The sequence below is a fragment of the Lates calcarifer genome, linkage group LG9, assembly GCF_001640805.2.
Source record: "Lates calcarifer isolate ASB-BC8 linkage group LG9, TLL_Latcal_v3, whole genome shotgun sequence".
NCBI classification, from domain to species: Eukaryota; Metazoa; Chordata; class Actinopteri; family Centropomidae; genus Lates; species Lates calcarifer.
The window spans coordinates 12,930,309-12,958,173 of NC_066841.1; the positions used below are offsets into that span (position 1 = coordinate 12,930,309).

General features: G+C 39.8%; 1 protein-coding gene across 1 annotated transcript; it reads left to right on the forward strand.

Moving 5' to 3' along the window:
* The first annotated feature begins 15,034 nt into the window (after nucleotides 1-15,034).
* On the forward strand, nucleotides 15,035-27,567 carry lhx3 (LIM homeobox 3). Its single transcript, XM_051072726.1, is given in 7 exon segments — nucleotides 15,035-15,620; nucleotides 20,910-21,081; nucleotides 21,205-21,388; nucleotides 21,390-21,408; nucleotides 23,269-23,420; nucleotides 24,658-24,829; nucleotides 26,236-27,567. Coding segments are annotated over 7 exon segments (1,203 nt in total). The 5' UTR covers nucleotides 15,035-15,550; the 3' UTR covers nucleotides 26,670-27,567.
* The last annotated feature ends 298 nt before the right edge of the window (nucleotides 27,568-27,865 follow it).

Consider the following 27,865-nt stretch of genomic DNA (forward strand, 5'->3'; position numbering starts at 1 on the left):
ATCACCCCAAGCCTCTAAAATCCACAGATTCCTATTAAAAAGACCATGACTCCATTGTCTTCAGTGGTAACTGTGGCTTTGTCCACAGTTGTACTTGCTCACTAGAAGGTTCAGTGATTGTGTTATTATTTTTAAAGTGTTTGATTTGGTTTTAAATCCTCAGACCCCATCACCTATAATAAGAGAGCTGATTGAGAATAGCTTTGTGGCCTTTAAACAAGATATTAATGTGCTGCCAATACTTCATATCTCAGTGAGAATCAACCAACCAGTCAGTCTGTGCAGCTTTCAGCCACTCTGCACTAAATGTTTTGTTTGTCTGGTCTGTCAAGAGTTCACCTTACCCTCAGGCAGAGTCTCTCCCCCCGCCTCCTCAGTGTCAATGAGCTGCTCCCAGCTCACTCACACAAATCATCTGTACTGTATACTACCAGAGGGTCAGTTACATAACAAGCAAGTCTCCAAGTCTCCTCACAAGGCCCTTCCTTCATATTAGACAGGAGAGAAAAGTGCATCTGGGCTATTTTGCTCACCCTGCTGCCACTGCAACATGGACCAGGATTAGCAGCAGAAAATCAATAGATAAATGACATGGGAGACATAGATAGCTCTCTTATACATTGCTGAATTTACCAGGTCTGATATATGAGTAAATAGGTGGCACTGTTGATGTGCAAGTCACAGTCAGCTGTCATCTTTGGTTAAATGCTACTATAAACTACTCATACTCCATATGCTGACTAGCATTTTGTACTGTACCTTTGATATACTGTCACGACTGTCATCAGCCATATTAGCAGAGTCATTCGTGCCAAACTGCAAGCACAGCAGTTTTCAACTTGCCAAACAATCCTGAATTTTCCTGTAATGCCTCCAGCTATCTGTGTCTGTATCTCATAGACTTGTACCTTGTCATTCAGATTGTGTCACGCCACCTTCCTAGGTCCGTGACAAGCTTCTCTACAGCTGTTGGTGGTTATACCTCATCAACGATTCAGGGCCTTGGGAATAACTTCGATACAATTATTTAATATCTGTCATATCACCGTTTGTGTTGTTTACACAGTAGCCCCTTCATACAAGGTGCAGTAGGTGCCCTTTCTCTCCTGGCTACCTATCCTGAACAATTGCTGCTCAGAAATTAATAAATTAAAGCAAGTAATGTTTTGGAAAGTGTAGCAGTGATATGAGATGTTATGTAATCAATGTCTTAAAATAGAAAAAACATATTTTTTTATGGTTTCATATGTTTTTCATTTATCTTGTTGTTTCAGAGATGACCCAATAAGTATGCAATGCTGTCATGAATATTTTCTTTTGTTTAACATCTTTAATTAATTCACAGTTACCTGAGTATAAATAGAAGATGATCTATTGACCCATTCTTTTTAAACTGTTTATCTCACTCCAGTCTAATATTAATTAATATGTTCACGTATAACATTTCCTTATGAATTTTCTTCATAAAAATATGCCTTATAATACATAAGATATAGTTTATCAGTATATAGCTTAGTCATGTGGTTTTGGTTTTGTCCAAATATATAAAAACCACGTTCGTCTTGGTGAGCCTTTGGAATGATTTAGTTTGACTTCACATTCTGAAAATTATCTCTGCAGTACCCAAGGTTCACCATAAGATGGCAGCAATGCACTGGTGAATGACAATGGTGAAGGGACTAGGTTTGTTTCCCCTTACTGGAGCATCACAGAGATGTAGCAAGACCTGAAAGGAACTGCCAGACCCACTGTAGTTCCCTTCATGTATTCCTAACACAATCATATTAACACTTACAATAAAACGCAAAAGCACCTTTACATTTCTTATAATGTTATGCATTTCTTGATGCACATTTTTTTCAAATAATCCAGTTGTTTTGGTTGCAGAGTATCAGTTTTTAGGGCTTTTCAGGGCTCCTTAATGCTCCTCTTCTATCGCATTAATGTGATAGCAACATGACAACGTATAATGAGATTCAGATATGTGAAAATGTTATTAATGTACAGAGCCACACATCCACACACACGCAACCCCCTTCATCCACCACAACATGAAATCATGTGTTCCTTGATAAACAGAGGATAAAAGAGAATAAATATTAAATATGTTTGACGAGCTTAAAGGATCATAGCCTGTCTGTGAATGCAGGTCCTCTGTGAATTTTATAATTCAATGCAAGAAAAATCATGAAAAAAAACAGCTGGTGTTTTTCGAAAACAACAATTCTCCATATACTGTCTATCACACTGCTCTGTTTCTGCTCCTAAGTAGTCATCAAATATGTTTTTTGCAATTTCATTTTGTGTGTATACTCTATGTACAAATCATCCACTCATTATCTATACCACTTATTCATAAGTGTCGCTGGGGGGCTGCGGCCTATCCCAGCTGACATTTGGTGAGAAGTGGGGTACACCCTGAACAGATCTCCAGTCCATCACAGGGCCAACAAATATAGACAACCATTCACACTCACATTCACACCTATGGGCAATTTAGATTCACCAGTTAACCTAACTTGCATGTTTATGGACTGTGAGAGGAAGCCAGAGTACCAGGAGAGAACCCAGAGAGAACATGCCAAAAAGCCCCAGGAGAAACTGAAGCTTTTCTGTAAACCCTGAACCTTCTTGCTGTGACAGTGCTACCACTGCAGCACTGTGCTACCCATACATAAATCAATGTCAATTTAATGTTACATCAGAATTCTTTATTCTTTAGAGCTCCTGTTTTAAAAAAAAACTAAGAATGATAAGAAAAATGTTCATAGAGGACAAAGGACCAACCACTGATCTTAAGAGTATGTTTATATTGTATTTGTATTTGTTTTTGTCTGATATTATAGTATTGCACTGGGAACCACTCATATTAATGAAATGCCATTTGTACAGTCAGAATAATAAGCTCTGCCAGGCAGCTACTTTGTTTTCCTTTTCCTCTGCTTTATATTTTGTTGTGTTTTTGGCTTAATCCTCCAGCCGTATATCAGTTGGATCTTGTGTAAAGGCAGGAAGAGCAACAGCTCATTACGGGCAACAAGGAGCAACAAAAGCAAAATGAGATTGAGGTAAGCTGATTTCAGATTTAAACTGATCAACTCACATTTGTTTCTCTTTTATGAGCCAGCCCATTTTTACCAAAACAAAACCATCTGCCTTCATATATTAGGTAGGCTGTACTGTTCCGTCGCTGTTCATAAAAGCAAAATACACGAAGGATTAAGTTTGTCATTGACAGCAAGTCTCAGTGGTCACATCTAGTTGGTCCAAGGAAAACAAGTCATTGAATGTAAAGCTAATCGGACGTCTGGGCTGTATTTGTGTCTCCTGTCCAGCCCACAGCCATCCATTTTTCAGATTCCCACCTTGCACCTACCAGCTGCTCTCTCTTTAGTAAAACTAGAAAATCTATACATTTGCACTATCCTCTTGAGCCAAACATAAATTGAGTATGAGAGATTCAAAATAGCATACTTATACTAAATGGCCACCTCAAAATTCAAAGGGACACAGATGGATAGACATTCTTCTGAAATATTGTAATTGCTGAGAGGCACTTCCACAGTGCTCGGGGAAATGAATATGTTGGTAGTATGTTGTTTTGACTTGTTTTCCTTTCAGACACTTGGTTGTGCTCGAGTATCTGTGGCAGCATTTGTGTGATTTGTTACCATTAGAAGCCTATAGGTGGTCTTTGTTGTTATTGTATCAGTATCTGGGGATTGGTTTGTGCCAGAAAGCTTCTGCTGCTTTTATTTCCTTGCCAATGAAAAAGATATCTGAGATGATTTTACAAGAAACAAGCGTACCAATTAGGGGAAATGTATGTTTATTTTATTGGCCACAGATAAAACAGAGGATGCACCTTTAGTGAGATGACTGTGTCTGCTGGGAGCATGTTGTTGGAAAAAATGAGGATGATTCTGCTTTAACAGCAATGGGATCTTTTAAAGTTTGTTTTGTTTGTCGGTAACCAGTTAGAGCAGCAAGCTTTTGGTGAATTCTCTCTGAAAATGTTCGAGATTCTGCTCCTCAGATCCCCAGCAGACTGTATATTTGTGGTTGTGGGGCACAGGGTAATGATACTAGGCAGATAGATGGAAACTTCGAGCAATAGTCTGCTTCCCCTGCTTTTAAGTGGTGGGAAATACTGAAACATAAAATTCAAATAAAAAGCTCCAGTTCCCCATTTCAAAGGTATAAGGAAGGTATAAGGAAGCATTCCTGAGTTGCACAAGATGTGTGTATCATTGGCATCACATGGGAGTTCATGCTTTCACTTGTAACTTGTCTGTTGCACTATGTTACACAAGAAAAAAAAGTTTTTCAGTTATATCTTTCTCATGAGGAATCGATAACTGGTGGGTTGCAGAGTCAACTTGTTGGGATTTTTTTCCCAGAAAAGAAAAGCAGACTTCTGTTGTCAGCAGTTCACAGGCCTACAGCATGTGTATGAAAGGATGAACCTGAAAGTCCAAACATGAAGTAACTGTTTCGTTGTTCAAAGTTCATGCTCTTCGACAGAATTATTGCTTAAGATTCATCAAAAAACTTGCACTTTAAAATTTTGCTGTTCAGTTGCGGATGATGACAATCACATGTGCAGGTCCTGCAAAGTGTTGAAATAGTACTGACAGTGTTTCAACACTTCATGTTGTAATGTCTGCATGTATGTCTCTTGCAAAAGATCTGGCATGACAAGAAAACTTATTGAGGTAAAGTACAAACAGCAATGGGAAAGCTATGTGCAGATGGCCATACAGGCTTAATGAGGAAGAAATATTTACTTGGTGAACTTGGCAGAGTCCCATATGCATAGGAACAAATGAGACAGTCAACAGTATAACTCTGTTTTGGTTACAAGTATAGCAGTACAATTTGTTAACCCAAATAAGGTATGAATTGACACTGGTGCTGCAGCTAAATATCTGAAAGTCCCCAGTTTAACAATACATACAGTGAGATACATAGACACCAGGTCCTCCGGACAGACAGTGGGTATTGGGTTAAACAGACGGGCTTAAAAGATAAAAGCTGATGTTATGTCTTGTGTTGTGTTATGAGATATATTGTTAAAACAATACAGAATAAAAAAAAATACACTAGCATCCAACTGCAATTTACAGTATAACTTATTTTAAAGGTACACACTGCCTGAATATAATTAATTGTATTATAATTGCAGTAGGTGTAAAGTAGGCCACTCTGCTAAATATGTAAAGCTTGGGCTTATCATATGGTATGTACATAGGCTAAGCCTGTTTAAAACACTTGACCTCTCATATGATGCAGTCTGAAGATTACCTTCAATCTGTGCCCTCACTGATTTAATCAGAGGGATTTACAGTTTTCTAAAGATGTGTATTGAAACTTTGTAACTTTATAGTGAATAAAGGAGCATATATGTTTGGGCAGTTTATTTTATATTAAGGTTAATATCTTAATTATCACATTCAACCACATTTAGAAACAACCAGCACTGTCAAAATAAAAAAAATAATATTTTATTCAAATATGTAACAGTAACAGTAACAGCAGTATACTACAGTAGGTCCATTATTGACATACTCTACCATGTCATGTTAAAATATACACATTACTAATGCAATTTTTGACAGGTAGTGATATCAAGGAGACAATATCACTTTTACTTTGAACAAAAAAACAAAACAAAACAAATAAAACTAGTTGGAGTTTATCACAATGTTTATGGTCCAAACATACAAATATGCAACATGTGTTTTTGAGCTGTATAGGTGCAAGATTACCTGATGAATCCATTACGATAGTGTCTTTTCTCTTAAGTTTCTCTTAAGTCTCTCTTGGAAGAACGATTACCTATCAAACATTTGGGCTTTCTAATTTGTGAAAGCAGGACAACAGGCCCACGTAGCTCATTGTATTACACTACATCAAAACCTGCCTATTTTCTGTGCTGTTTGGTACTAATGATAAAGCAATCTCTCAACAAAACTAAGTGATGACAGGGGGCTTGGAGGGAGAAAACAATTTGCATAATGGAAAAATCAGACCTAATCTTCTCCAGAACTCTAGCCTAGGAGCCACAAGAGAAGATAAAGGGAGGGAGGGAAGGAGGAAGGGAGGGAAGGGCACTAGCAGTAGATGAGCCTTTAAATCTGAGAGTCCAATGAGAGCTGATGTGTCTTAGCCCTATCCTTAAACCTCTTTGAATGCCTGTTATCTTGCAGCAATCCCCAAGACAATGCTTTAGCCCCGACAATCCCCTTAGTATAGAAGCATAGTTTGCATTTCCCCATAATGTTATGAACTTCATATATACTGCATACTGTGTGGATTTCAGTAAATACATTCTTAATTATAGTTGATAGATTACATATACCATAATAATATCTTTCTTTTTTACTCTAAAATACACTGGCATTGTTATATTTTCTATACAGCTAATACAGTATGTTAGTATATTTTCACTAAACTGTAGGCTAAACTCAATATGTATGTGTAGATTTTCTCCAGACGACCAAGGGGTGGCAGTGTGGTTTACTCATTACCCAAGATACACAATAACAGATAATTGTACAGTAACAGCTTGCAGAAAGTAGGAAAAAACATTTACTGAAAGGTTTATTTTGCAGTGTAGCTGTTCATCCTGCCCTGACTGCCCTTATCAGATATGTGCCACTTGCACATGTGGTCTTAGATCTGATTTGACACTTACAAATATGAGTGTGAACCACCAACACAAAAAGGTCAGATCTGATGAAGTTTTAAGGCCTGTAATGTAAACATGGCCAACAGGGAAACTTTGCACTTAAAAGGCTGTAACTTTGTACAGTTTCCATTTGATTGGTGTAATTCAGGCCTTCAGCCTTGTCCGAACTACAGTAACGTTGACTTTATCCAGCACTTACATTTGTATCACATTTGAAAGAAATCTCTTTGTTGCCAGTGTAGACAAGAGGAATGATTACAGTGACTAAAAATTGTTTTGTTGTACATATGGCCATGTGAGTATTGTTATACTTGGAAACTATACTATACTGTACTGGACTTGGAAAAATGTGACCCTGTCCTTTAAGTGGCAAATCATGAGGGTTTAATCTTAACGCCCTAAATATTTTAAGTTCATTTGCTTTGCATGCGAAGCCACTGGTCTGAAATAAAGCCAAAATAACATTGCCATATGCACCAACATACATTATTTATGACTGAATCATTAAGGGGTAAAGAATCTAAAATGATTAAATAGGTTTTGAAAGTTTTCACCAATCTTGTTCATTAAATTGACCACTGTATTTCAACAATCTTTAAAAAAAAAAAAAAAAAAAAAACTATGCGCATATTTACATCAAGAATTATTGAGTCAGTACTTTTGGAGGGCATGCCTATAGTTACACCTGTCATTATGTAAACCTCTGTCAACAAGAGTCTCCATGGAGGCAGTCCCTCTTACTAAATGTGGTACAACAGTGGTCACCTGCATCAGGCTTCTCAAAGTTTGCATTTTATGTGTCCTACCACAGTATTTTTGAGTTATAAATCTAATTGGTTTGGAAAAAAAATAATGGCATCACTCAGTTACTGATCACTGGGGCAAGCTGGTAAATTGCTGAAAACAGCATATGGGGATGAGATTTCTAAAATTATTGATTTGTGTTCACAGCTAATACTCAGCCCCTCTTCGCCATACTGAGAATGGGGTTTTATCTCCCATTAAGCCGCTGTACACTCAAAGAAAGTTATTATCCAATCAGGAGAAACAGAGAATACACAGACAAGAGCAGAGCTGATCCGTTTTCCCTTCCAGCAGCCAAGTCAGACATTAAAAGTTGACTGCTACAGAACAGGAGAGACGTTGTGCGCGTGTTTGTGTGGAACTAAGGAAGTGTGTGCGCTTGTGTGGTTTTCAGGTTAGCATCTGGGTGTGTCTGAATGCCAGCTTGTTGCATGTGTGTCTGTACCATACCGTACATCAGCTTATACATCATCTGTCCATGTGTCCGTCTGTGTGTACGTGTGTTTGCCAACGTGTGTTTCATATTGTCTGTCTGTCTGGCAGCATGATAATGCTGAGCCTTGTGAAGCCGCTTGCCTCTCTGTTGTGGCTCCTTGTTCTTGGCCTACTTTGGGAGAGGTGAATTGAGGGCAACTCGAGTCTATGGGTAAGGGGATTAGGTCTCCAAACACGCTCCTCTCCAGTTTGGGATTTTGCCCCGATGCCAGACACTTAAAGTCTGCCAGGGATTAAGATAAAGAGAGAAGTAAGAGCGGCGTGTATTGTGGTGTGCATGGGTAGATGTTTTCAACAACAAAAAAAGGAAGAGGAGGGGCAGGTGGTGGTTAATAAAAAAAATAAGATTTATGGCGATGATATGATCTAATACACCAATGTAACATTTGTTGACCTATTTGCTAGTGGCTCGTGCCATGATGTCGGTCAGTATGTTTTCAAGGGATAAGAAACAATAATGGAGAAGCTGTTCTTTTCATTTCCTTTGTATTAGTGGATGATCTCTGCTTAATTCAGTGGTTTAATTAGGAAATGGCTCACATCCTTGCTCAATATTATTTCCTGATTTAGCAAAGTCTTTGCATTACATTGGCACAAGAGCATCCATTGTTAAGGAGCATCCCAAGAAGGATCATGATCCATCTGACATAAAGGCCAAGTTTACAAAGTGGGTACAGTATATTTGCCAATGTTCCTGTAAAACAGAACATTGTTTGCATAAAATGATATTTTTAAAAGTCCAAGGTTTACTGAAATTCTGTAATATCCATAGACAATCTCAAGTGCAATAACAGATGAAATCAAGAATAAATGAAGCCTCCAATTAACAGGTAATTTGCACTGAGAACAAACTGGCACATGCTCAGAATTATTTATTAGACAGAATGATAAGAGCATCAGGTTGAGGTATTAATGTCCCTGAACCTCTTATTTGGCTATCAGGAGTCTTCATTAGAGTCTGTCTTTTCCTTTGTCTTGACAGAGTATGTGGGGGGGTTCCTCCACCCCTCCACACTGCGTCTGGAGGCTCCTCCTGGGCAAGAGGCCGCTGTTCCATCACGCTCCTCCAAGAAAGTGGGTCATGAGTCTGAGACTGTGGGATTACCGACCATCAGGCAGGCATGTGCCAGGCTGCCTCTTATCCATAATGTTGAGACCCCCCTCCACACACACACACACACACACACACACACACACACACACTCCTCCCTCCAGTGGAAAAGAAAGGCAAATTAAAAAAAACAAAAAACACATGCCCCCCACCACCCGCGGGTACACAAACATCCATCCTCAGCTGTAAGCTTGTTAGTCTAAGACAATTCAGAACTGACTCCCAATGCACCCATAGTTATCTCACAAAGAGAAGAACAAACAAAAGTGATGAGGAAAAAGTACATCATGTTGCAGCTGCTCAACTTCCTAAAAGTCATGGAAATGCATATTCACATCAATGTTTACTAAAAAATTAAACAAATTATTTTTAAAAATTATTGGCATGTCACCCTACACTGTGGTATCTGTACAATGTTCTCAGTGAATAATTTACAGAATCCCAGCCGGCTCAGCAATAATGACATCTAATAGCGACACAATGATAAATGTCAGCTTTTAAACAGCTGACCCCAGTGATACTAATGGCAGGCTGGTTGTCTCATATGCTCTGACATGGAGAGTGATTAATCAGCAAATAAATTATTAATAATAAATACATTCATTTTGCAGCAGAATGACTACATCCATCATTTGAGGTCACTGTTGCCATGTACAGTCGCTAATCAGTGTCCCTCTCTCTACTTCCATGTAGTGATGGCAAAAGAAAGAAATAAATCAGTGACAAAGATTGGGGAGTTTGAGAGGGGGATACAAAGTAAATGTTGGGGAAAGAAAGATGGGTGGGGTTAGTGGATCTAAGAGAGTGACTTAGAATCAAGTAAAAATTAAGGACCACAATTCTAGTTTACTAAAACCTCATTTGCTCACCTCATTGTTTTGGTCGAGAATGGGGGGCAAGCTGACTCTGTGAGAGAGAGAGAGAGAGAGAGAGAGAGAGAGAGAAAAACAAAAAACAGGGAATTAAATTAAAGCTCAATTATAAGCGCCCACAGCCTCCTTAAAAATCCACTCACAACACAACTCACATATTTTTTGTCATACTAGCACTTTTCTTAAGTCTTATAAAGGTATAATTGTGTTTACATACGGTTCTTATAGTATACAGTTATGGTACCATACAACAAGTTAATTCTTTTACAAAAAAACTTATTTTAATTAGGTACAAAAAACAGAATCTATAAAATGTTGCACTTATTTGAATTAGTAAGCTTATATTATTTTAATAATATTTATTCATTTAGTTAAATAAACTGTTAAAAGCCTGTTTTATTCTCCTCTTAGCATTTTAGGTTTCAGCTTTTGGGAGCGTAAGACTACACAGCTTTGACAGCATTTCACTTCTAACCTCTTCACACTGTCTAAGAATGCAATCAAATGTATACACTCGAGTCTCGTGGAATCAGTCCCACAATGCATGTTTTTTAACTGTAGACTGTAAACTCCCCTCAGACTTCTAAAACCACCAAATTGCCATGGAAGAAAAATTAGGAAATAATGTTTGTGTCACTGATGGACACTAAGGAAAAGATCACCTAACTGTATGACAATAAAGACAGCTGGTAGGTATATGAAACTCTTAAATTCTCCATTTGTGTTAGCTGAGCATTGTGTCTGCTAGCCAGAACCCAACAATATAAAAACTGGAATGAAGAAAATGTAGTTGGCACAGACATATATTATAAATATAAAATAATATAATAAGACTGCAGCAATTTTCATGTATTACTGTTAAATTATCTACTGTAGACCACATCCTCAGCTACACAGATGCCTCTTTTTCATCAAAACATGTCATTATGCAAAACAATAAAAATATCCTATCAAGGCCTTCAAAGCTGATTAGGTCTATATAACTTATTTCAAACCAGTCTTTAGATGTAAAGCTCAAATCACCAGTAAGCTCTAAGTAGAGCTCCTTATATATCCTATACCACAAACAAACCAGAGAGACCCCACAGCAGGCCAACATCTGTAATGACAAGCTCTGGCTGAAAGGTTTGAACTCTGACCTCCCATGCATTATGTCTGCCTCTGGGGTGGCTTATCATTGCTCTAAAAAGCTGATATTTCCCACCCTGGACAAAGACGGGTAAAACACACCACCAGCTAAAACATAACCGGTCGGGTCCCCAGACGGTGCGTCGGAACTGACTAACAGCATCCCCCCTCCATATAAATGGATGGGCAGTTGTTGGCCTTCATTGTCTGAGCATGAAACTAGGGACACATGTTGGGTGGTAAAAGTGTCAAGGCCTGACTGAAGAGCCATTGTACTGGTGTCCAGCGGTAGCAGTCAGGCTTTGTTCCCTGTGTTGTTCATCATTAGCATATCAATATTCAAAGGGGGCTGACGCCGGGCAGAGGTGGCAGCCTTTTTAGCCTAGAGTAGACCCTCATACACAAATAATGAAACCTGTATTCAACTCTTAAGGGCCAGCTGTTGAGTTAAGCCCATAATTGATAAGAAGTGTGATAAATCATATCTGATCTAAAAGCGAAACTGAGTTTTAGTCGCAGCCTTGTCCAGCCTTGTCCATTTTGTCTTTTGCTTTAAATATACAAATATCATTTCAAATGTCTTACAGCACACACGACACACTTTTGACCCATTTCTCCAGTTCTCTTGGGGTGCATAACAAAGGGCTAAATGGTGCTACCCATTCTACCCCACACCACCCCTCCAGCATACATCCCTCCCCTTCCTCAACTCAAGCCAGCTGACCCTGAGACTGGCAGACCGGGAGACAGTTAGCCCCTGTGTGTTATTGTGTTTGTGTGTGTGTGTGTGTGTGTTTGTGAGGGGCAAAGCCACCAGAGAGTGTCGGTTACTCCGAGGACCAAGCGTAAAAGCGGTTGGGCAGTTTAGCCAGCTGCTGAGGGAGCTAGCCGCGGCCGGGCTGGTCAGTGAAACCTTGCCAGATGGAGCCATTTCAAAACAATGAGAGCTGCTCGCTATGGGTTGAAAACTAGGGGCTGGTTGCTCAGGGGACGCGGAGGGTGGACCTTTATCTACAGTGAATGGACTGTGGGTTGGTGTTTGCAATATCTAGAAATATCATTTGGATCGGGAAGGTAGTCCTGCTGAACCTTTGGTTTCCAGTTTTAGTGAAATACTTTTGTCAACTAAGAGCATCTCAGAAACCCTTTGTTGTCTTCCTCTTTTGCATATTCACTATCAAGGCTTCTTTTTCAGATTCACGTCATTCCCCCTGCCATCTTTGACATCCTCTTGCTGACCATTTTCCCCTCTTTCTCCCTCTCTCTTTACTCTCTTCCTCTTTCCCTCCAGACAGCAACAGGCTGAGGTGTCCTGGGACTACTACTCCGCTTAAGAGTAACCAAGCCTGGGTAATGAGGCGTGTGATTGGTCCCCTCCCTCCTGGACAAGGCCAGTCTTTGGGGGACATGATTGATCATGACAGGAGCACAATGCGCTGCCCGGTGTCAGAGGGGTGGCATGGCCGCACACGGACCCCCCGCAGTAAGACTCGGATCTTCCAGCTCAGCTGTATATATGCAGTTACACATACACACACACGACATGTATGCACATACATGTACACAATTCAGTTCAGAGCGACTTGTGGATGTACACAAGCACATAAAATGACATAAGCACAGGATGTTAGACCATGTGATCCAGTATGTGCATGTAAAAACACACTGACAGGCAGCCAGACTAGCATTTTCACAAAATTATTAATTCCTCTACTTGTATTTTTGTTATTAAGCTAAGTTAAAGCCTTTAATGGTAACTATTTTGTCTTCATGCTTAATGCTTTTGCTAATTGAGCTAAATGCTGCATTTGAAAAACCTTTTTTTACTTTAATGTATAACCATCAAAACAAAATTTGGCTAAACATATTTTATACAATATTATTGACAAAAACAGACCATTAAGTTAGTATGTATATATATATATATATATAGATAGATAGATAGATAGATAGATAGATAGATAGATAGATAGATAATTAAGTTCAGTAGTTAAATTCAATCTAATGCTTAATTTTTGTTTGCACCCACAAGAAAGGAAGGTGGTATATGTCTTATCTCTAACTGAAATAATTTCAGTGCAAAAATACAAGTATAAGCCCAGACCATTCTGTGTTATACATGAAATGCATGAGATCTGAGTACAGATTTGTATTCATAAAACTATCCCATTCTCTTTTCAGGGTAAGTGCCCCCTCTTGAAGGAATACAGAGGTTTCATATGCAGCTCGCCGTTTGTTCTTTTGAAGTGTAACCCTCATCCGCAGGGCACTTGTGAGCCCGTCGAGCCTGCTCATATTCAAGGTCAAAAATCAAGTTGTAATAGGCGCAACAGGCCGAGTCTTTATTGAGGACCATTAACGACGGACTGCAGCTGCTTTCTCAAACAGGACCCAGGTGTGTTAACACTTTACCAATTTCCAGTTGATGATGCTCCACAGTTTACAGAGGACAAACAAAAAAAAAAAACAACAGGATAAAAGCTTTGGCATGTTTTAGGGGGTTTGGCTCATCACAATATTCACATGAGAGAGTTGAGGAAAACAAGATGTTTTGAGAAAACAGTGCAATCTTTCATATTATTTCTGATTTTTTCTCGTTAAATATACAGTGACATGGTGTAAGTAATTATTTAATAGCAAAAATAATAATCCCAGGAAAATGATTCACTCATGATGCTTCACCATGCACAGTGTTATAAACAGAGCAGCAAAGACAATCCGAGAAGACACTCTCCTCACAGTGGATGAAAGGAAAAAGAAAGCAGTCCTGTTGTTGATGTGCTTGAGGTCTAAGCTCTTTTGATGCTGCATTGGCTTTAGGATCCCAGTTACTGTCCACAGCTCCTTCCAGATTTACAAACAGTTCTCCCTTAATCTGCATAAAGATCCGCACTGGCTTGTTGACCAGAGATTACTGCCCACAAAAACACAAAAACTTGCTCCTCAGCCATGAAAACAACCACCCACTGGATATTGTTTTGTTTTGTTTTTTTTAATCTTGACACCATAATAGAATGAATGTGCTGTGGAATTGCCGGGTGCAGGGAGACAGAAATGAGAAAAGGGGGGAAAAAAAGATGGTTGATTTCTTTCCAAGTTTGGGAAGCTAATTGCCCTGAGTGGATTAATGAACAGCATAGGTCTAATTGGCTTACACTAGTCGTGGGCTGACGGGCTGGGGGAGTAAAATTGAATCAAAGCTGTAGGACTATACGTCAGAGTAGGGTTTTTTGTGCGGTTGTGGTGGTAATTGGCACCGTGTCAAAGGCACGGGGGCATGGCGCTCAGCCAGAACAACCGCCCCTGCTCTGCGTAAGCGCGTGCTTGAACTGATCTTTTGAACAGGAAAACATGAATTAACGAAAAAAAAGAAAGGATGTTACAGATGAACTGCATTTGGCCCTGTGCATTTTAAGAAGTCATAATTCTAAATATAGGTACTGGAAAATCAGCTGATGAAAAAAACTTTATCACTGTTTTCCTCTGAAGTTGTGGAACAGCATTTCAAACATATACAGATCAATAATTTTAAACTCCGCTCCTTATTTTTTATTTTCTTTTTTTTTGGGGGGGGGGTGCAGGCTAACCGTACACCCACAAAGGCTAACGTAACAGGCACGCACGCTCCATCCACTTGTATCATTAATGCGATGCGATCTATTTTTATCCAAACAAAAGAGGGACGCAGCGGTGGAAACGCACGACAACAATGATGTCCCCCGAGCGGTGCCCAATTGCCCCATTGTGCGCCTTGAAAGACAGACACGTGCACCACAACATAGATAAGGAAAGAGAGGAGAGGGCGACTGTGTGTGTGTGTGTGTGAACGCGTAAGGATAGCCACGGAGGGTGGTGTGTGTCGTAGGTGGGTGTGGAGTGGGGGGGGGTGTAGGAGCAAGCACACACGCCTCCAGCCTGTTTAGAGAAACTCCCCTCCTTTCAGCACCCTGGACAGAGGCAGCGCTCTGACCGCCCGCTTACTTTTTCACTTGAAGTAAAGTCGCGAGGCTGCCGGGGCTCACAGTCACAGGTCAGCTGACGCCGCTGATGGTCAGACACTTTTTTTTCCCTTCTCCCCCCCACCGCCAACCACTGCCACCACCCTCCACCTCGCCTCGAGCTTTATCAATGCGGAATCAAAGAGCAACTTGATGAATATTCAAAGTCTCCGTACTCGTGCGGTTGACGGAAAGGAGGACAGGACAGGTCGACAAAGGTGCTATTTTTTCTTCTTCTTCTTTTTTGACGTTTTCCAGAAACCGAGCTGCCATCGAACACAGCTCAACTCACTCCTGAGAGGATAAGTCACCGGGAAAGCGCGGGTTTGAATCCAAACTCATCGGCTTTCTTAGTGTTTTTTTTAAATATATTATCCCTAGTATTAAATCACAGGCGTGCGTCTTTTCGGTGCTGTTTTCCCTCCTGTTGGAACATCGGAACAAATCCAAAATGCTGCTTGAGCACCCGGGGTCAAGTTGTCAAAACACCGGAAATTTCCCTCGGTACAGTTCAGGCCAAGGTAAGATCCAAGATGTATGTTTTTTCCTTAACATTTTTTCCCCTGGCTTAGGCTACAATTTGGATTTGAGAAAGAGCCTCTACAAACTACAGAGAGCACTGAGCTTTAACTGATGTCCTGGGGTCCGTGAATGGGCCACAATTAGGCGTGAAATAGAGGATAATGGAGCAAATCAGCACAGCAGGACGAGGGGAGGTGGGTCTTGTTTTGCTGAGTGAACCCTGACAAGGCATGAAACGGGCGTGAAACTGTTTGTATTTTCTTGTGAAAAGCGACCACACTTTTGACTTCTCCTGGGCTTTCACGTGTTATTTTATGTTCGATAAGTTCCGGTTTGCATGAGCCCATAAGACATTTGTGCAGATGATTGAAAAGTTGCAGAAATCCCTCCGTGTTGTTGTGTACAGACTGTTTAGAGGCGCTTCTTCTGCGCTGCGTGTGGGAGACGTTATGAATCTGTAATGAGTCCTCATTGTTGGAGAGCCGCACCAACAGATGTTATGCGCGTGCTGTCATTTCACACCGCCCGCCTGCGGTTGTCACGGGTGGAGCAGGGGTGCTGGGGGGTGGGGGGTGCTGGGGTGCGCAATGACCGGACCCCAGCGAAGGTGAGAGAGGCAGCAGCCTCTCTGCGGGGCCCGGACGACAGACGCGCCACCCGGACTCCACGCACCGCCGCGCAAAATGCTCAACAGGTGTCACATTCCTGCCCTGACAGGTGGGACACCTGAGGTTGCCAGGACAGGTGGTAATGGAGTCTGACATAGTGGTCCCCGCTCTAAGCCAAATTATTGATTTGCATTAATATTTAGTGGCACTCAAAGAGGGGAAATTGCATGTTTAATTTGTTTGTGTGGCCTGTTTCTGGAACAAGCTTCTGCCTTATTCTGGCAACACAAAACTACATTTACAATTTATTTAATTTTAAATAAATGGCGTGTGGGGAGCTAAAGGAGAAATAGATTGGATGAAACCAACCTACTGATTTTAATCAAACTGAAAAATTCAAATTAAAAAAAAAAAAGTCAAACGAAAAACGTGAATTTATTTGTGGCTTTCTCTAACTGACTGACCATTACTATGATGGCCATTTTTATCGCTTTGTTGTCGCATTACTGTCGGTCCCAACCCCCTCAAAAGTAAGCGATCGATATGACATAAAAATTATTACAAAGCTGAAAAGTATAAGAGGGGCACCCATGAACCCGGCGCCTTTTTTCTCCAAAACGTCTTTCATATACTTCTGAAATACAGGCAAATAGGACATTGATTTTAGATTCATCAGCGGGCCCCCTCCCTTCACCACCACGGGGGTGGCTGTGGCACTACCCGTGATTTCCCCAGGCGCTCTTTTGTGCCAAAGATCAGTGTCAATAAAATTCATTGGGGTGTTGGCCCGATCAACATGTTATTGAACAGCCGATCTCTCCCCTAAATAAACACTTGTCTTTGAGCATGCAACACACACACGCGTGGGGATGATGACTCTGTGTGTGTGTGTGTGTGTAAGATATTTAAAATCACTTATTTAAATTCTGATCAGATACAGTATTAGAATGATCAGATAATATTATAAAGCCAATATATACATACAACAACAACAACAATAATGATGATAATAAATAACATTGACATTTTTAGCTTCCACCCAGCGTGATAATATGCGAACTTATTTGTTTTAAAAAAAATAGTAATCCATTCTACAAAAAGAAAAATAATTGAAAGGCCACTAAACACAATAAATAAATGAATAGTTTGCAGGAAAACAACAAGGCAATGGTCTGAACAAAGACTGTAGTCTTCCTTCAGGGCCCTAATCTTTCCTTTACGCGTGGCAGTACTGAAATCTGAATTTTAAAAATGGATTGGCCATGGCGAATCCTCGCGAGAAACTGCTTTGGGTCGATTCACGTAGTAGTGTCTAGTTTTCTGGATGATTTGAGGCTGTAAGTGTAGTTTGTGCCGTTTAAGTCAGTTTGATTCCCACAGTGGAATCAGGGAACATTTACCTGTTCTGCCTATAGACGTTTGTTGGGCTTCTGACTCGAGACAATTGTATGTCCTTCTAGGCAAAGTAATTGTAAGCTGTTGTAATCGGTTGCGTACACTTAGTAACCTTATTTTTCAAAAGCAACATACTGTGTATATCTCTCCTCCAAAAGCGTGATGCCTTTTCTTTCTGTTTTTCAGTGTGAGATCAGCCAAAAAAGTATTAACATATTGTTCAATGTAGCTACTGGTGGGAATACTTATAGAAATAACCTATCATACAGAAAGAAGTCATTTCAGAGTTGGAGAAAGGTGGATTTGGAATAATTCGAGCTCAGTCTCCAAATTGAAAGTGGAGGTGGAGGAACCGAACATCTTTCGATCTTCTTCTTCTGGTTTGAAAAGTTACAGGCTGCGGTAATAGTAACGTGTCTCTGAATAAACGTTACCACCCAACACTGAAACTCCATTGGCTTCCCAATCCCCTGCACCTACCCACCCACCTTCACCTCCTGCTTATTCTTCTTCCGGGTAAGGTACTCGGTATAGGTGATGTTAATCTATCTCCCCCGTCACCCAGGAAACGCGGCGCAGCGTAATCCTGCACACTCAGGCTTCAGCACAACGGTGAAGCATAAAAGCAAACTCCCACCGCACACTCGGCTCTCTATATGTGTGTGTGTGTGTGTGTGTGTGTGTGTGTGTGTGTATGCTCTCTTTTTTGTGGAGTGCTCGTGCTGCACACAGTTTTAATAACAGACGGGACAGGATTCGCATTAATGTGAGCGTAAAACCATGAGCGATGGATGGACATGGTGAGCGCAACTCTCCAAAAGAGGCACAAAATAACACGGAGATGCTGCTTGCTCTGCTGTCGCACAGCGAGGAGCTACGGAAAGGTAACAGCGAGACAAAATATAATCAATTTATCTATTCCTGCACTGTTTATATTACACATATCAGTATATATACCAGGCGATCATTCATATTGGACTGTAAATGGGCCTTTAAGTGTTGGCTGCTGGACTAATTGCAGTCTGTTGATTATCCTTCCAGTGTTCAATAAGAGTGCACCATGGGCTATAATAACTGGTACATGGATTATGGATGATATGGCTGTGCAGTGTTAATTTTTTGGAAATTGTCCTGTCACGTGGATCAGTCTTACAGCAGCTGAGACAGGGCACATGTGCCATTTTCGTTACTCCACATCTCGGCGATGCAACTTTTTAGGCACCAGACTTTAACCCTTTAGTTCAAAATTCGATTTATTTCGATGTTTATCGCATCGTTTTGGAGGAAAAACGAGGTTTAACTTCGTTTACCCACCGTTTTAATATGAAAACTGCTTTTACGCATTTATGACTCTGGCATAAACCTTTCTTATAAAGACTCAGTAGATTGTAGATGTGAAAAATACATCATGTAAGGTATATTAAATGGCTTTTTTTTCCTATGAATTTCGTTTAAGGGTTGTGTGAATGATCACTATCATCATGCTTTCACCTTTTATTTACCAATACACTGAGTTTTTTCGAGCAGTTACGAGGAGTGACCTGCTCCAAAGTCAGACCTTGCGAGTCCATGTGTGAGAGATTTCGATTGGGATTTGCGAGCATCTATCATTTTAATATTCCAAGTGGGGGGGCTCTGTGAGGTGAGCAAATTGCTCGGACACCTCATTGGTTTGCGCCGTGAGACTATAGGCCACAGCTTTCTAGTTTTACAGAGGCGCGTTGAATTAATGATGACCTGGATACACCTGCTCTCCACGCGGCTCCCACTGCACTTGTGCGAGCAGGGCTTCGCCGGCGATGCCAGAAGAAATGCTTCGTTAATGTTTGATGAATTGTCCACCAGCAGAACAATAGGAATGCGATTCCTTGCACGGATGGAATATGAAGTGGTTGAGCTTGTTTTAATTAGTAATAAAGAGGCCTGATGGCGTCTCACCTGGCGTTTCGATATGAAAACCTCTCAGTTTTTGTTGCTATGAGGTTGTTAGAATGCCTCACATGGAGCTTTATAATGTTATATACTGGAGACATATTGTATCACTGCTCCATTATTAAAGCTGGTGCTGTTTACGCCCCATTTAGATATTTGAAACACCTGTAATAATTTCATATCTTTAAATAATCCCTCGAACTTAATCGGATTCATGCAGAATAAATGTCATTTGTATCATTTAAACCATGTCTGAATACCAGGGTGACTGTTTGCATCGTTATGCACAGATACTATCTGCGTTTATCTCTAATAATTCTATAACAGGTTTTAAAAACTCATTAGTTACATTTTGAAATGTGAGTTATTTAATGATGATTTCATCAGTGAGACATATAATCCTAAATAAAACAGTGGTTTCAAGTTAGTCGCTAAATGAGTAAGGAAGCCCCTCTCAATCGTGAAACCTTCCTTTCCTCCTTCAGGGACAACTGTAAAAATGAATAATCTATTCATTTAATAACCTATATATTCCAAGCTTGTCGTGGTTAGGTGACTGAACTTTGATTTTTTTTTCTGGATCACATGAAACTAAAAGAAATATTTGTTTCCCCTTTTTTTATTTATTTGCCTTTTTTTATTTCTTTTTACAGTGCAAAGTAAATAGGTTTATGTGGCATAGTGGTATTTAGCCATGGCCTGATAATGAACAAGGCTAATGTACTTCATTTTCTTTGCAAACGGATCATTTTCCATAAATAATAATAAGAAGAATAATCTGGACGGTGCTGCCTTCGCACCATTATAACACATTTATACAAAAATAACTGTGTTAATAACTTTCAAATGTAAATTGGTTCCGTATGTGAAACAAAAGGTGTGATGATGATGGTGATGATGATGGGCGAAGGTACAAAGCTATTTTATTAAACACAAGTCAATATAATTAATATAAAGTATATATATAAATATATAAAGTATATATTTGCCCTCAATGAAAATGGCATTATTTTATAGACTTCTTTTTTTTCAATAAAATCTAAATTATATTTTTAAAAAATACAATTATAAAATACTCAACTATTTAAAAAATAAAAGCAAATATGGACAAACTTGCGTGAAGTATTTTCCATCATTACGCATATGGCATGTGGCTTCACGCTGTTCATCTTTATATTCAGCTATAAAACGTGACGTCTCCTCATTAAGAAGCTTGGGTGGTTAAACAGGTGTAACCATTAACAGATAATTATTTCAGGTGTGTTAAGTGCAGGTTCAGTTGTCATTCTGCGTCCTCCCCAACGCCACGCATACTGAATCGAGTGTAAACTGTTGTGTTGTGATTCCCTGCAGAAATCCCAGTCTGTGCAGGCTGCAGTCAACACATCGTCGACCGCTTTATCCTCAAAGTACTGGATCGCCACTGGCACAGCAAGTGCCTGAAATGCAGCGACTGCCAGGCGCAGCTGGCGGACAAGTGCTTCAGCAGGGGCGACAGCGTTTACTGCAAAGAAGATTTCTTCAAGTGAGTAGCTTCGACAATATTTTTTTCGTTCATCTCTTTTATAAAAAAAAATCTCAGTTGCTTAAAAAAATATATTTAAGACTAATGCCGTTATTGATGGCGACCTTCTAATTTTCCAAAAAGGAGATTCGGGACCAAATGCGCAGCCTGTCAGCAGGGGATACCGCCCACACAGGTGGTGAGGAGAGCGCAGGACTTCGTCTACCACCTGCACTGTTTTGCCTGCATCGTGTGCAAGAGGCAATTGGCCACAGGTGACGAGTACTACCTGATGGAGGACAGCAGGCTGGTGTGTAAGGCCGACTATCGAGACCGCCAAACAGAGAGGTGAGCGAGCTGCGAGCACCGTGACTGTATTCTCTTACTGGCCTGGGGAAAAAAAACACATGCCTTAGGCCTGAGATTGCGTTGTTCGTCGACCTGCTTTTAATCACCTGCTTCGGAGCTGCGGGTCTGACGAGACAGTGAGGTCACCCATAAACTTTGACCCACCTGTGCTAATTGCGTCGTTGCCCGCAACCCAATCGATAGCAGCACTGCGTAAAGCGGAGGCCCAGAGGCTTCCACTTGCACTCTGCACTTGGGGGAATCAGTTTTCAATAACTGTTATTATTGCGCCGTGAGATGGTGTGTGTGCCGGCTAGGAACACAGAAAGACTGGTGTGTGTGTGTGTGTGTGTGTGTGTGTGTGTGTGTGTAAGAGAGAAGATGGAAGCTTAGTAACTCGTGGATGCACAGTCCCTGTGTGCAGTGCTACAATATGAGAATAACATAATATGTTATTCATATTATAGGTGCAAGAAATGCACACCTATAATGGTTTGAATATCTAAACGAATTCTAAACGTTTTTTAAAAATGAATTGAATAAAACGCCAGGCATATTTTCTTGAAATGCTACGTTTACACTCACATTTGGTTGTGTTCATTCATTTGTACTAAGTAGTAAGCAGCAAACAAGTCTGAACGTGAAGAGAACATTTTCCAATCAAACCAATCAGAAAAATAATTCTCATGCTTCTGACTTATTAGTTATTGTTTAATTTTACCCAAAAATAACTTTTGTTCTTCTGTTTTTAATATTTTGTTTATCAAAGAGAACAGAAAACATGAAGAGGTGATAAATTCTTTTACATTTTAAACATTTATTTAAACATTTTTAATATACTATAGTTTGTATATATATATATATATATATATATATATATATATATATATATATATTTACAAATACATATAATTCATGGACCCACTGATTGTAAGTTAGGGTAATTTCCTTGACAGGGAATAGTGAACATTCATATGGGCTTTTACAGCTATAACCATACATACACTGGGGCATGTGTATCACTTTTACATAGCTGATTTGTAGTAGTTAAAAATGCTTCAGTGCATGTTGTGAAATAGTTGACAGCTTTTCAGATTTTTATACTGTTTATAAGTCCAAAACATTTTCATTATAAACCTTGTTTAATATCAATATTCTGCCAACATCGCATTAACTTTTACTGAAAATCTCAGCAGGCTGTGTTCCTCATAGGACAGACTGGCCATGGTCAAGTTTTATCTCCCCATCTGTTTGTTTGAATTTACTGCCCGACACCAAACGCTGATTTATGCAGCGAGTTAACGCAAGTTTTCACAAAAAACACACACGTTTATTTTACTAATGAGAGGGCGCAATTACTTGGGCAGCATCCATTTGGATGATGGTTTTTGTATTTTGCTGTGCTGGCCAACAGATGCATAGACATGATGCAATTACGCACAGGATGCCAGATTTTGGTTTATAGGCTGGAGGGAATTTATCTATTTATGTTAAATTAGGAAGTTGTATATTATAGAAGATGTTCTGTTCTATCAGCTGCTATGGGTATGTGTTTCTATCAAAGATTTTTATGTTGCTGATCCAGAATATGCACATAAAGGCTCTATCTCTGCATGGGATGCTCTCTCTTTTTATACTCATATTTGTATTATCACAAATCATTTTTGTATTATGCATTAGAGACAACAATACATTTAAAAACAGATAAAAATAGAAGAGTAAAAATCACTATTAGATTATTACTGTATACTTACTATATTCATTCTCCACAAACAAAAAAATGTATAAGGTCAACATGGTGACTGAGTATTTCCTATCTTAGCATCCGCTAATGCCGTGTGTTGTTTTTTCATTTTCCAGAAGCAGACTCAACTGCAAAAAGGCCACGAACAACCATCACTGCTAAACAGCTGGAAACGCTGAAGAACGCTTACAACAACTCTCCCAAACCTGCCCGCCACGTTCGAGAGCAGCTATCATCAGAGACGGGCCTGGACATGCGGGTTGTGCAGGTAAAGTATATTATTATCCATTAAGGGCTATTCCATTAGTGTCCTGACTTCATTATCAAGGGACAATTGTGGCTGAACTGGCACAAGCCTACTGTACAATCAAGTGTGTGTGTGTGTGTGTGTGTGTGTGTGTGTGTGTGTGCGTGTGTGTGTGTGTAGGGAGGGAATTTATGGCCAGATTGAGTAAAATGAAGTCCACATGAAAGTCAGCACAGTTTAAGTGCAAGCTCGTTAACAATGCTAAGAGGGCCCCTCGCATATTGTCTGCTGCTGAGGAGTCTCGCACTGGTTGCTAGGTGGTGGTCATATATATTGTTTTATTTGCAAGGACAAAAGTAGGGACGGAAGCCACTAAAATGCTCCTCATTATTCAGTGAAAGGGAAGGGGTGAAGGGGGCTTCACTTAGGGCGGAATATCATTAAAGGAGAATGTAAAACTGTTTTTTGTGCTTGTGACTGAAATGGATTAATTTTGAGTGTAAGATAAAATTAATAAGAAATGGGACATTTGTTCATTTTGTATCACACACCATAAACATTTGCAAGAAGTGCAAATTTTTTTTCTGTTTTCTGAAGTGCATGACAGAAATTTATAGATCAGATCAAATGTGGAGATAAAAGATTTTGAATAATTCAAGTCAGTGGCACGCTAACCTGTCTGCTCTCAGGGGTGAGGACAACTTGTAGCTGTCGTGAAGTTAATTAAATGCGTGATAAATCTGGTGAAGGGGAAGCTGGTCCCAGGATTACTGTTTGGTGTCACTGTTTTAGTCCCCCACTTGGACTCATCAAGGCGTGAAGAGGTGTCCAGACAGTCCTTGAAAATTAATTTTGTTTTAATGCTTAAAAGCGTAATATGAGGAACAAGGAAAGAGGACTTTAAATATAACACACTTTGCCTCGTATGTGAGAGGTATGATGACCGAAAAACATTGTAGGGTGTTTGTATGGTCCTTAAGACTTACAGGGTTATGTAAACTAGGCACATTAATGCTAACTGTATTGTGTTAGAAAGCATTTTGCTGCAACTGTCTCAATGGTGTATTTATCAATAATTTACAAAATGCATAAGTTGAGGCTTAAGTTTTTGAACACCACAACAAAAAAGTATTTCTTTTTGTTTTATCCCTCCTACTTTATTAGGATTTTATAGCCATTGCTCTAAATAGTCAAATTAGTTTCTAATGGGTCAACAAAGCCTTTACTAAATAAGAAATCTTGTATTTCTTCTCTCCAGGTTTGGTTTCAGAACAGACGAGCTAAAGAGAAAAGGCTCAAGAAAGACGCTGGTCGGCAGAGGTGGGGCCAGTACTTCCGCAACATGAAGCGGTCACGGGGAAGCTCCAAATCCGACAAGGACAGCATCCAGGAGGAGGGCATGGACAGTGATGCGGAGGTGTCCTTCACAGGTAGAGACCACCACACAAAATGAGCAGCATATTTTTATTTTTCACAGCCGACATTTTGACTCGTCATGGGAGGAAGCCGCTGGTGATAACATTAATCATGGCTTTTGCTTTTTTCAAGTGTCCCAGTAAGCCATGGCAGTGTTACAGTGACCCAGAACGCATGATATCAGGACCCTGAAACTGAAGCAGCTAAATGGAATTCAGCCACTGTTAATTTTATTATTTACACCTGTACCTTTTCCTAGTATGACATGTCTTCCATGGAGACAAGGCCTACAGAAAGAAAAGGCACAGGTGTAATAAATAACATGTATCATGACTCTCCCATTTAGATGTATCAGGTTCATGCTGGCTCACTGTCATGTCTTACTGGGGGAGCTAAACAGGACACATGAGATAAAGGGCTATAGAATATTAATAGGAAATTACTTAATAAAGTATTACATTTGTTATTCAGACTAGAGAACATGTTTGCTAACAAGTAGAAATTACAGAGACTGTGGCTTTTTAACTTGGGGTGTTAAAAACGCAAAGAGGTGCATAGTTCCAGATAAAATTGATAATATTCTGACTGATCAGCTGTAACATAATTATAAATTGTTCTGACATCTCTTATTTTCCATCCAACTATTATCTATACCTGCTGATCCTTTGCCAGCCATTTTAAGTTGTCACATAGCTAAGTTTATTATTTTCTAAGCTTCCTCTTTCATCTGCATCTTTATAGAATATGTGGTTGTTGCAGCTAGGTGACAGAGCAATTACTCATAGTCATGCATGTTTAGCCAGCCAACTACTGTAGCTGTCTAGTAAACCGTTAACTCATTAGCCAGCCAGGAACATGCTAATTCTCTGCTGTCACAGTAGCTCCCTGAGCTTTTTAAAAATGTTCTCTGTCCTGTGTTGTTTACTCAACCCTCACATTTTATTTTGAGGTTTGTAATCATTTGTTTCATAAAGAGTAAATGAGGAGGGGGAGCGCTCTCCAAGCTAGGAAAACAAGCATATTAGCTTGGTTAGCTAACAAAACAATAAGTTAAAAAAGTGTATTCAAAAGATATACTTTTACCACTGACTGTGGTCAGCCAAAAACCATGTCTCGTATAATGAGTTTTTTTTTTTTTAATTAAATCAAATTAAAGTGGATGGCTAAACAAAGTGATGCTTCCTCCATTTTGGTTGGAGCTCCAGGTTGAACCTTATCTGAGAAATTTATGCAGATACTTCACACCCAAAAGCAAATCCACCGATGGCACCGATTCCACTGAAATAAAATTATTTTGATGCAAAATGTCGCAGTTTTAATTAGTGGTGTGGATGCTGCAATAAAAGAAATAGACTAAAAATTAATTTTGCTAATGGTAGAAAATTACAAGTACCATGTTTGTGTTGTCCTTGTTGCACAGATGAACCACCCATGTCAGAGCTCGGCCATACCAATGGCATCTACAGCAGCCTCAGTGAGTCCTCTCCAGCCATGGGGGGCCGCCAAGGAGGCAACAACCATAGCTCCTTCCCCTTGGAGCACAGTGTCCTGCCCTCTCAAGACCAGTTCCATGACATCCGCTCCAACAGCCCGTACGGTCTCCCTCAGTCACCAGGGTCACTTCAGGCACTGCCCAGACATCAGCCTCTCATCTCCAGCCTGGTCTACCCTGACTCTGGCCTTTCCATCATGACCCAGGGCAGCGGGCCTGGGATCAACCCTGCAGTGAGGGTCTCCATGGCACCAGCCAACGGCCCAAGCTCAGACCTCTCCACAGGAAGCAGCGGAGGATACCCAGACTTTCCAGCCAGTCCTGCCTCTTGGCTAGATGAAGTGGACCATGGGCAGTTTTGATTGGTCATCAACAAGAAATTGGATGTTTTTTCTTTCTTTCTTTTTTTTTTTTTGTTTTTTTTTTGTTTTTCTGTGTCTTCTGTTGGATTGTAGGAACTGGACAGTGATTGTGTAAAGGACTAGACTTCTGTCCTTGGTTTGGATCTCACCAATATCTGATTGGTTGCAGGTCCATTCAATATCCATGATCTGGATAAAAGGAAGGAGAAAAATGCCCTTCCTTAAAAGCACTTGGCCTAATAGTCCTTCACTAGCAAAACTGTATGTAAAGCAAGGAATCTGTCAAAATGTTTCAGTTGTCACTATAAATTTTTTCAGAAAAATGTACAGATGACGGACAGAGACTCAAAGTTTAGATCATTTGGATTTCCACAGACTCACTCTCTTATTCTCATCCCACTGCTATCTGTTTTCTACGATGTGTTCAGGTGCAGAATTCAGCTCAATGTTCAGAGTCTTTAAGTGTCTGGTTGTTGCCAAATGTCTATATAAATATATATATATATACAGTATATATATAATGGTTTATCATTGTGGAGACTTTATTTTTATACAAACCCCTTCTTGGACATGAATAAGAACCTAGATATGAGGACTTTGTACATTCTTAAACAGGGATATAGGCAAAAATGTAGATGTTGTCTTAAATGGTACCTAGGGGTCCAATTACTTCTATGCATTTGTGTGTTCTCAGATGTATCTCGTTCATTTTGTTCTACTCAAAACAACCCCTGAGGAAGAACTGCTATTGCACCCGGGGTCTGATGTATATGTTTGTTTATGTGGAAAATGTTTTATGTCTTATTTATTCCTTCTGGTAATGATATTGATGATGATGACTCCTGATTAAATGACAGGACTTTAATAAATTTGTCACCTAAATCAAGATGGAGTTCTATCCTTTTTGGCTGGTTTACAAAATAAATTTGCATCATAAGACAAAATAAGAATGTTCTAAAAATAATTGCGACAGTGTTTAAAGAATATATTTTGAGGAAGGGGAAGTTACACACAACTCATATATTAGATCCCGTATGATAATACTGTGTTGGATATATTTTAAATAATTTGGAAATTTGTTGTCAAAGCTAATAAACAACATTAAACAAGGTAGACTCATCCCTCACATTACCTTATATCCTTATACCTTATATCTTGCATGCAGTATCTTTCCTATCTTGCATTTCTACAGCATA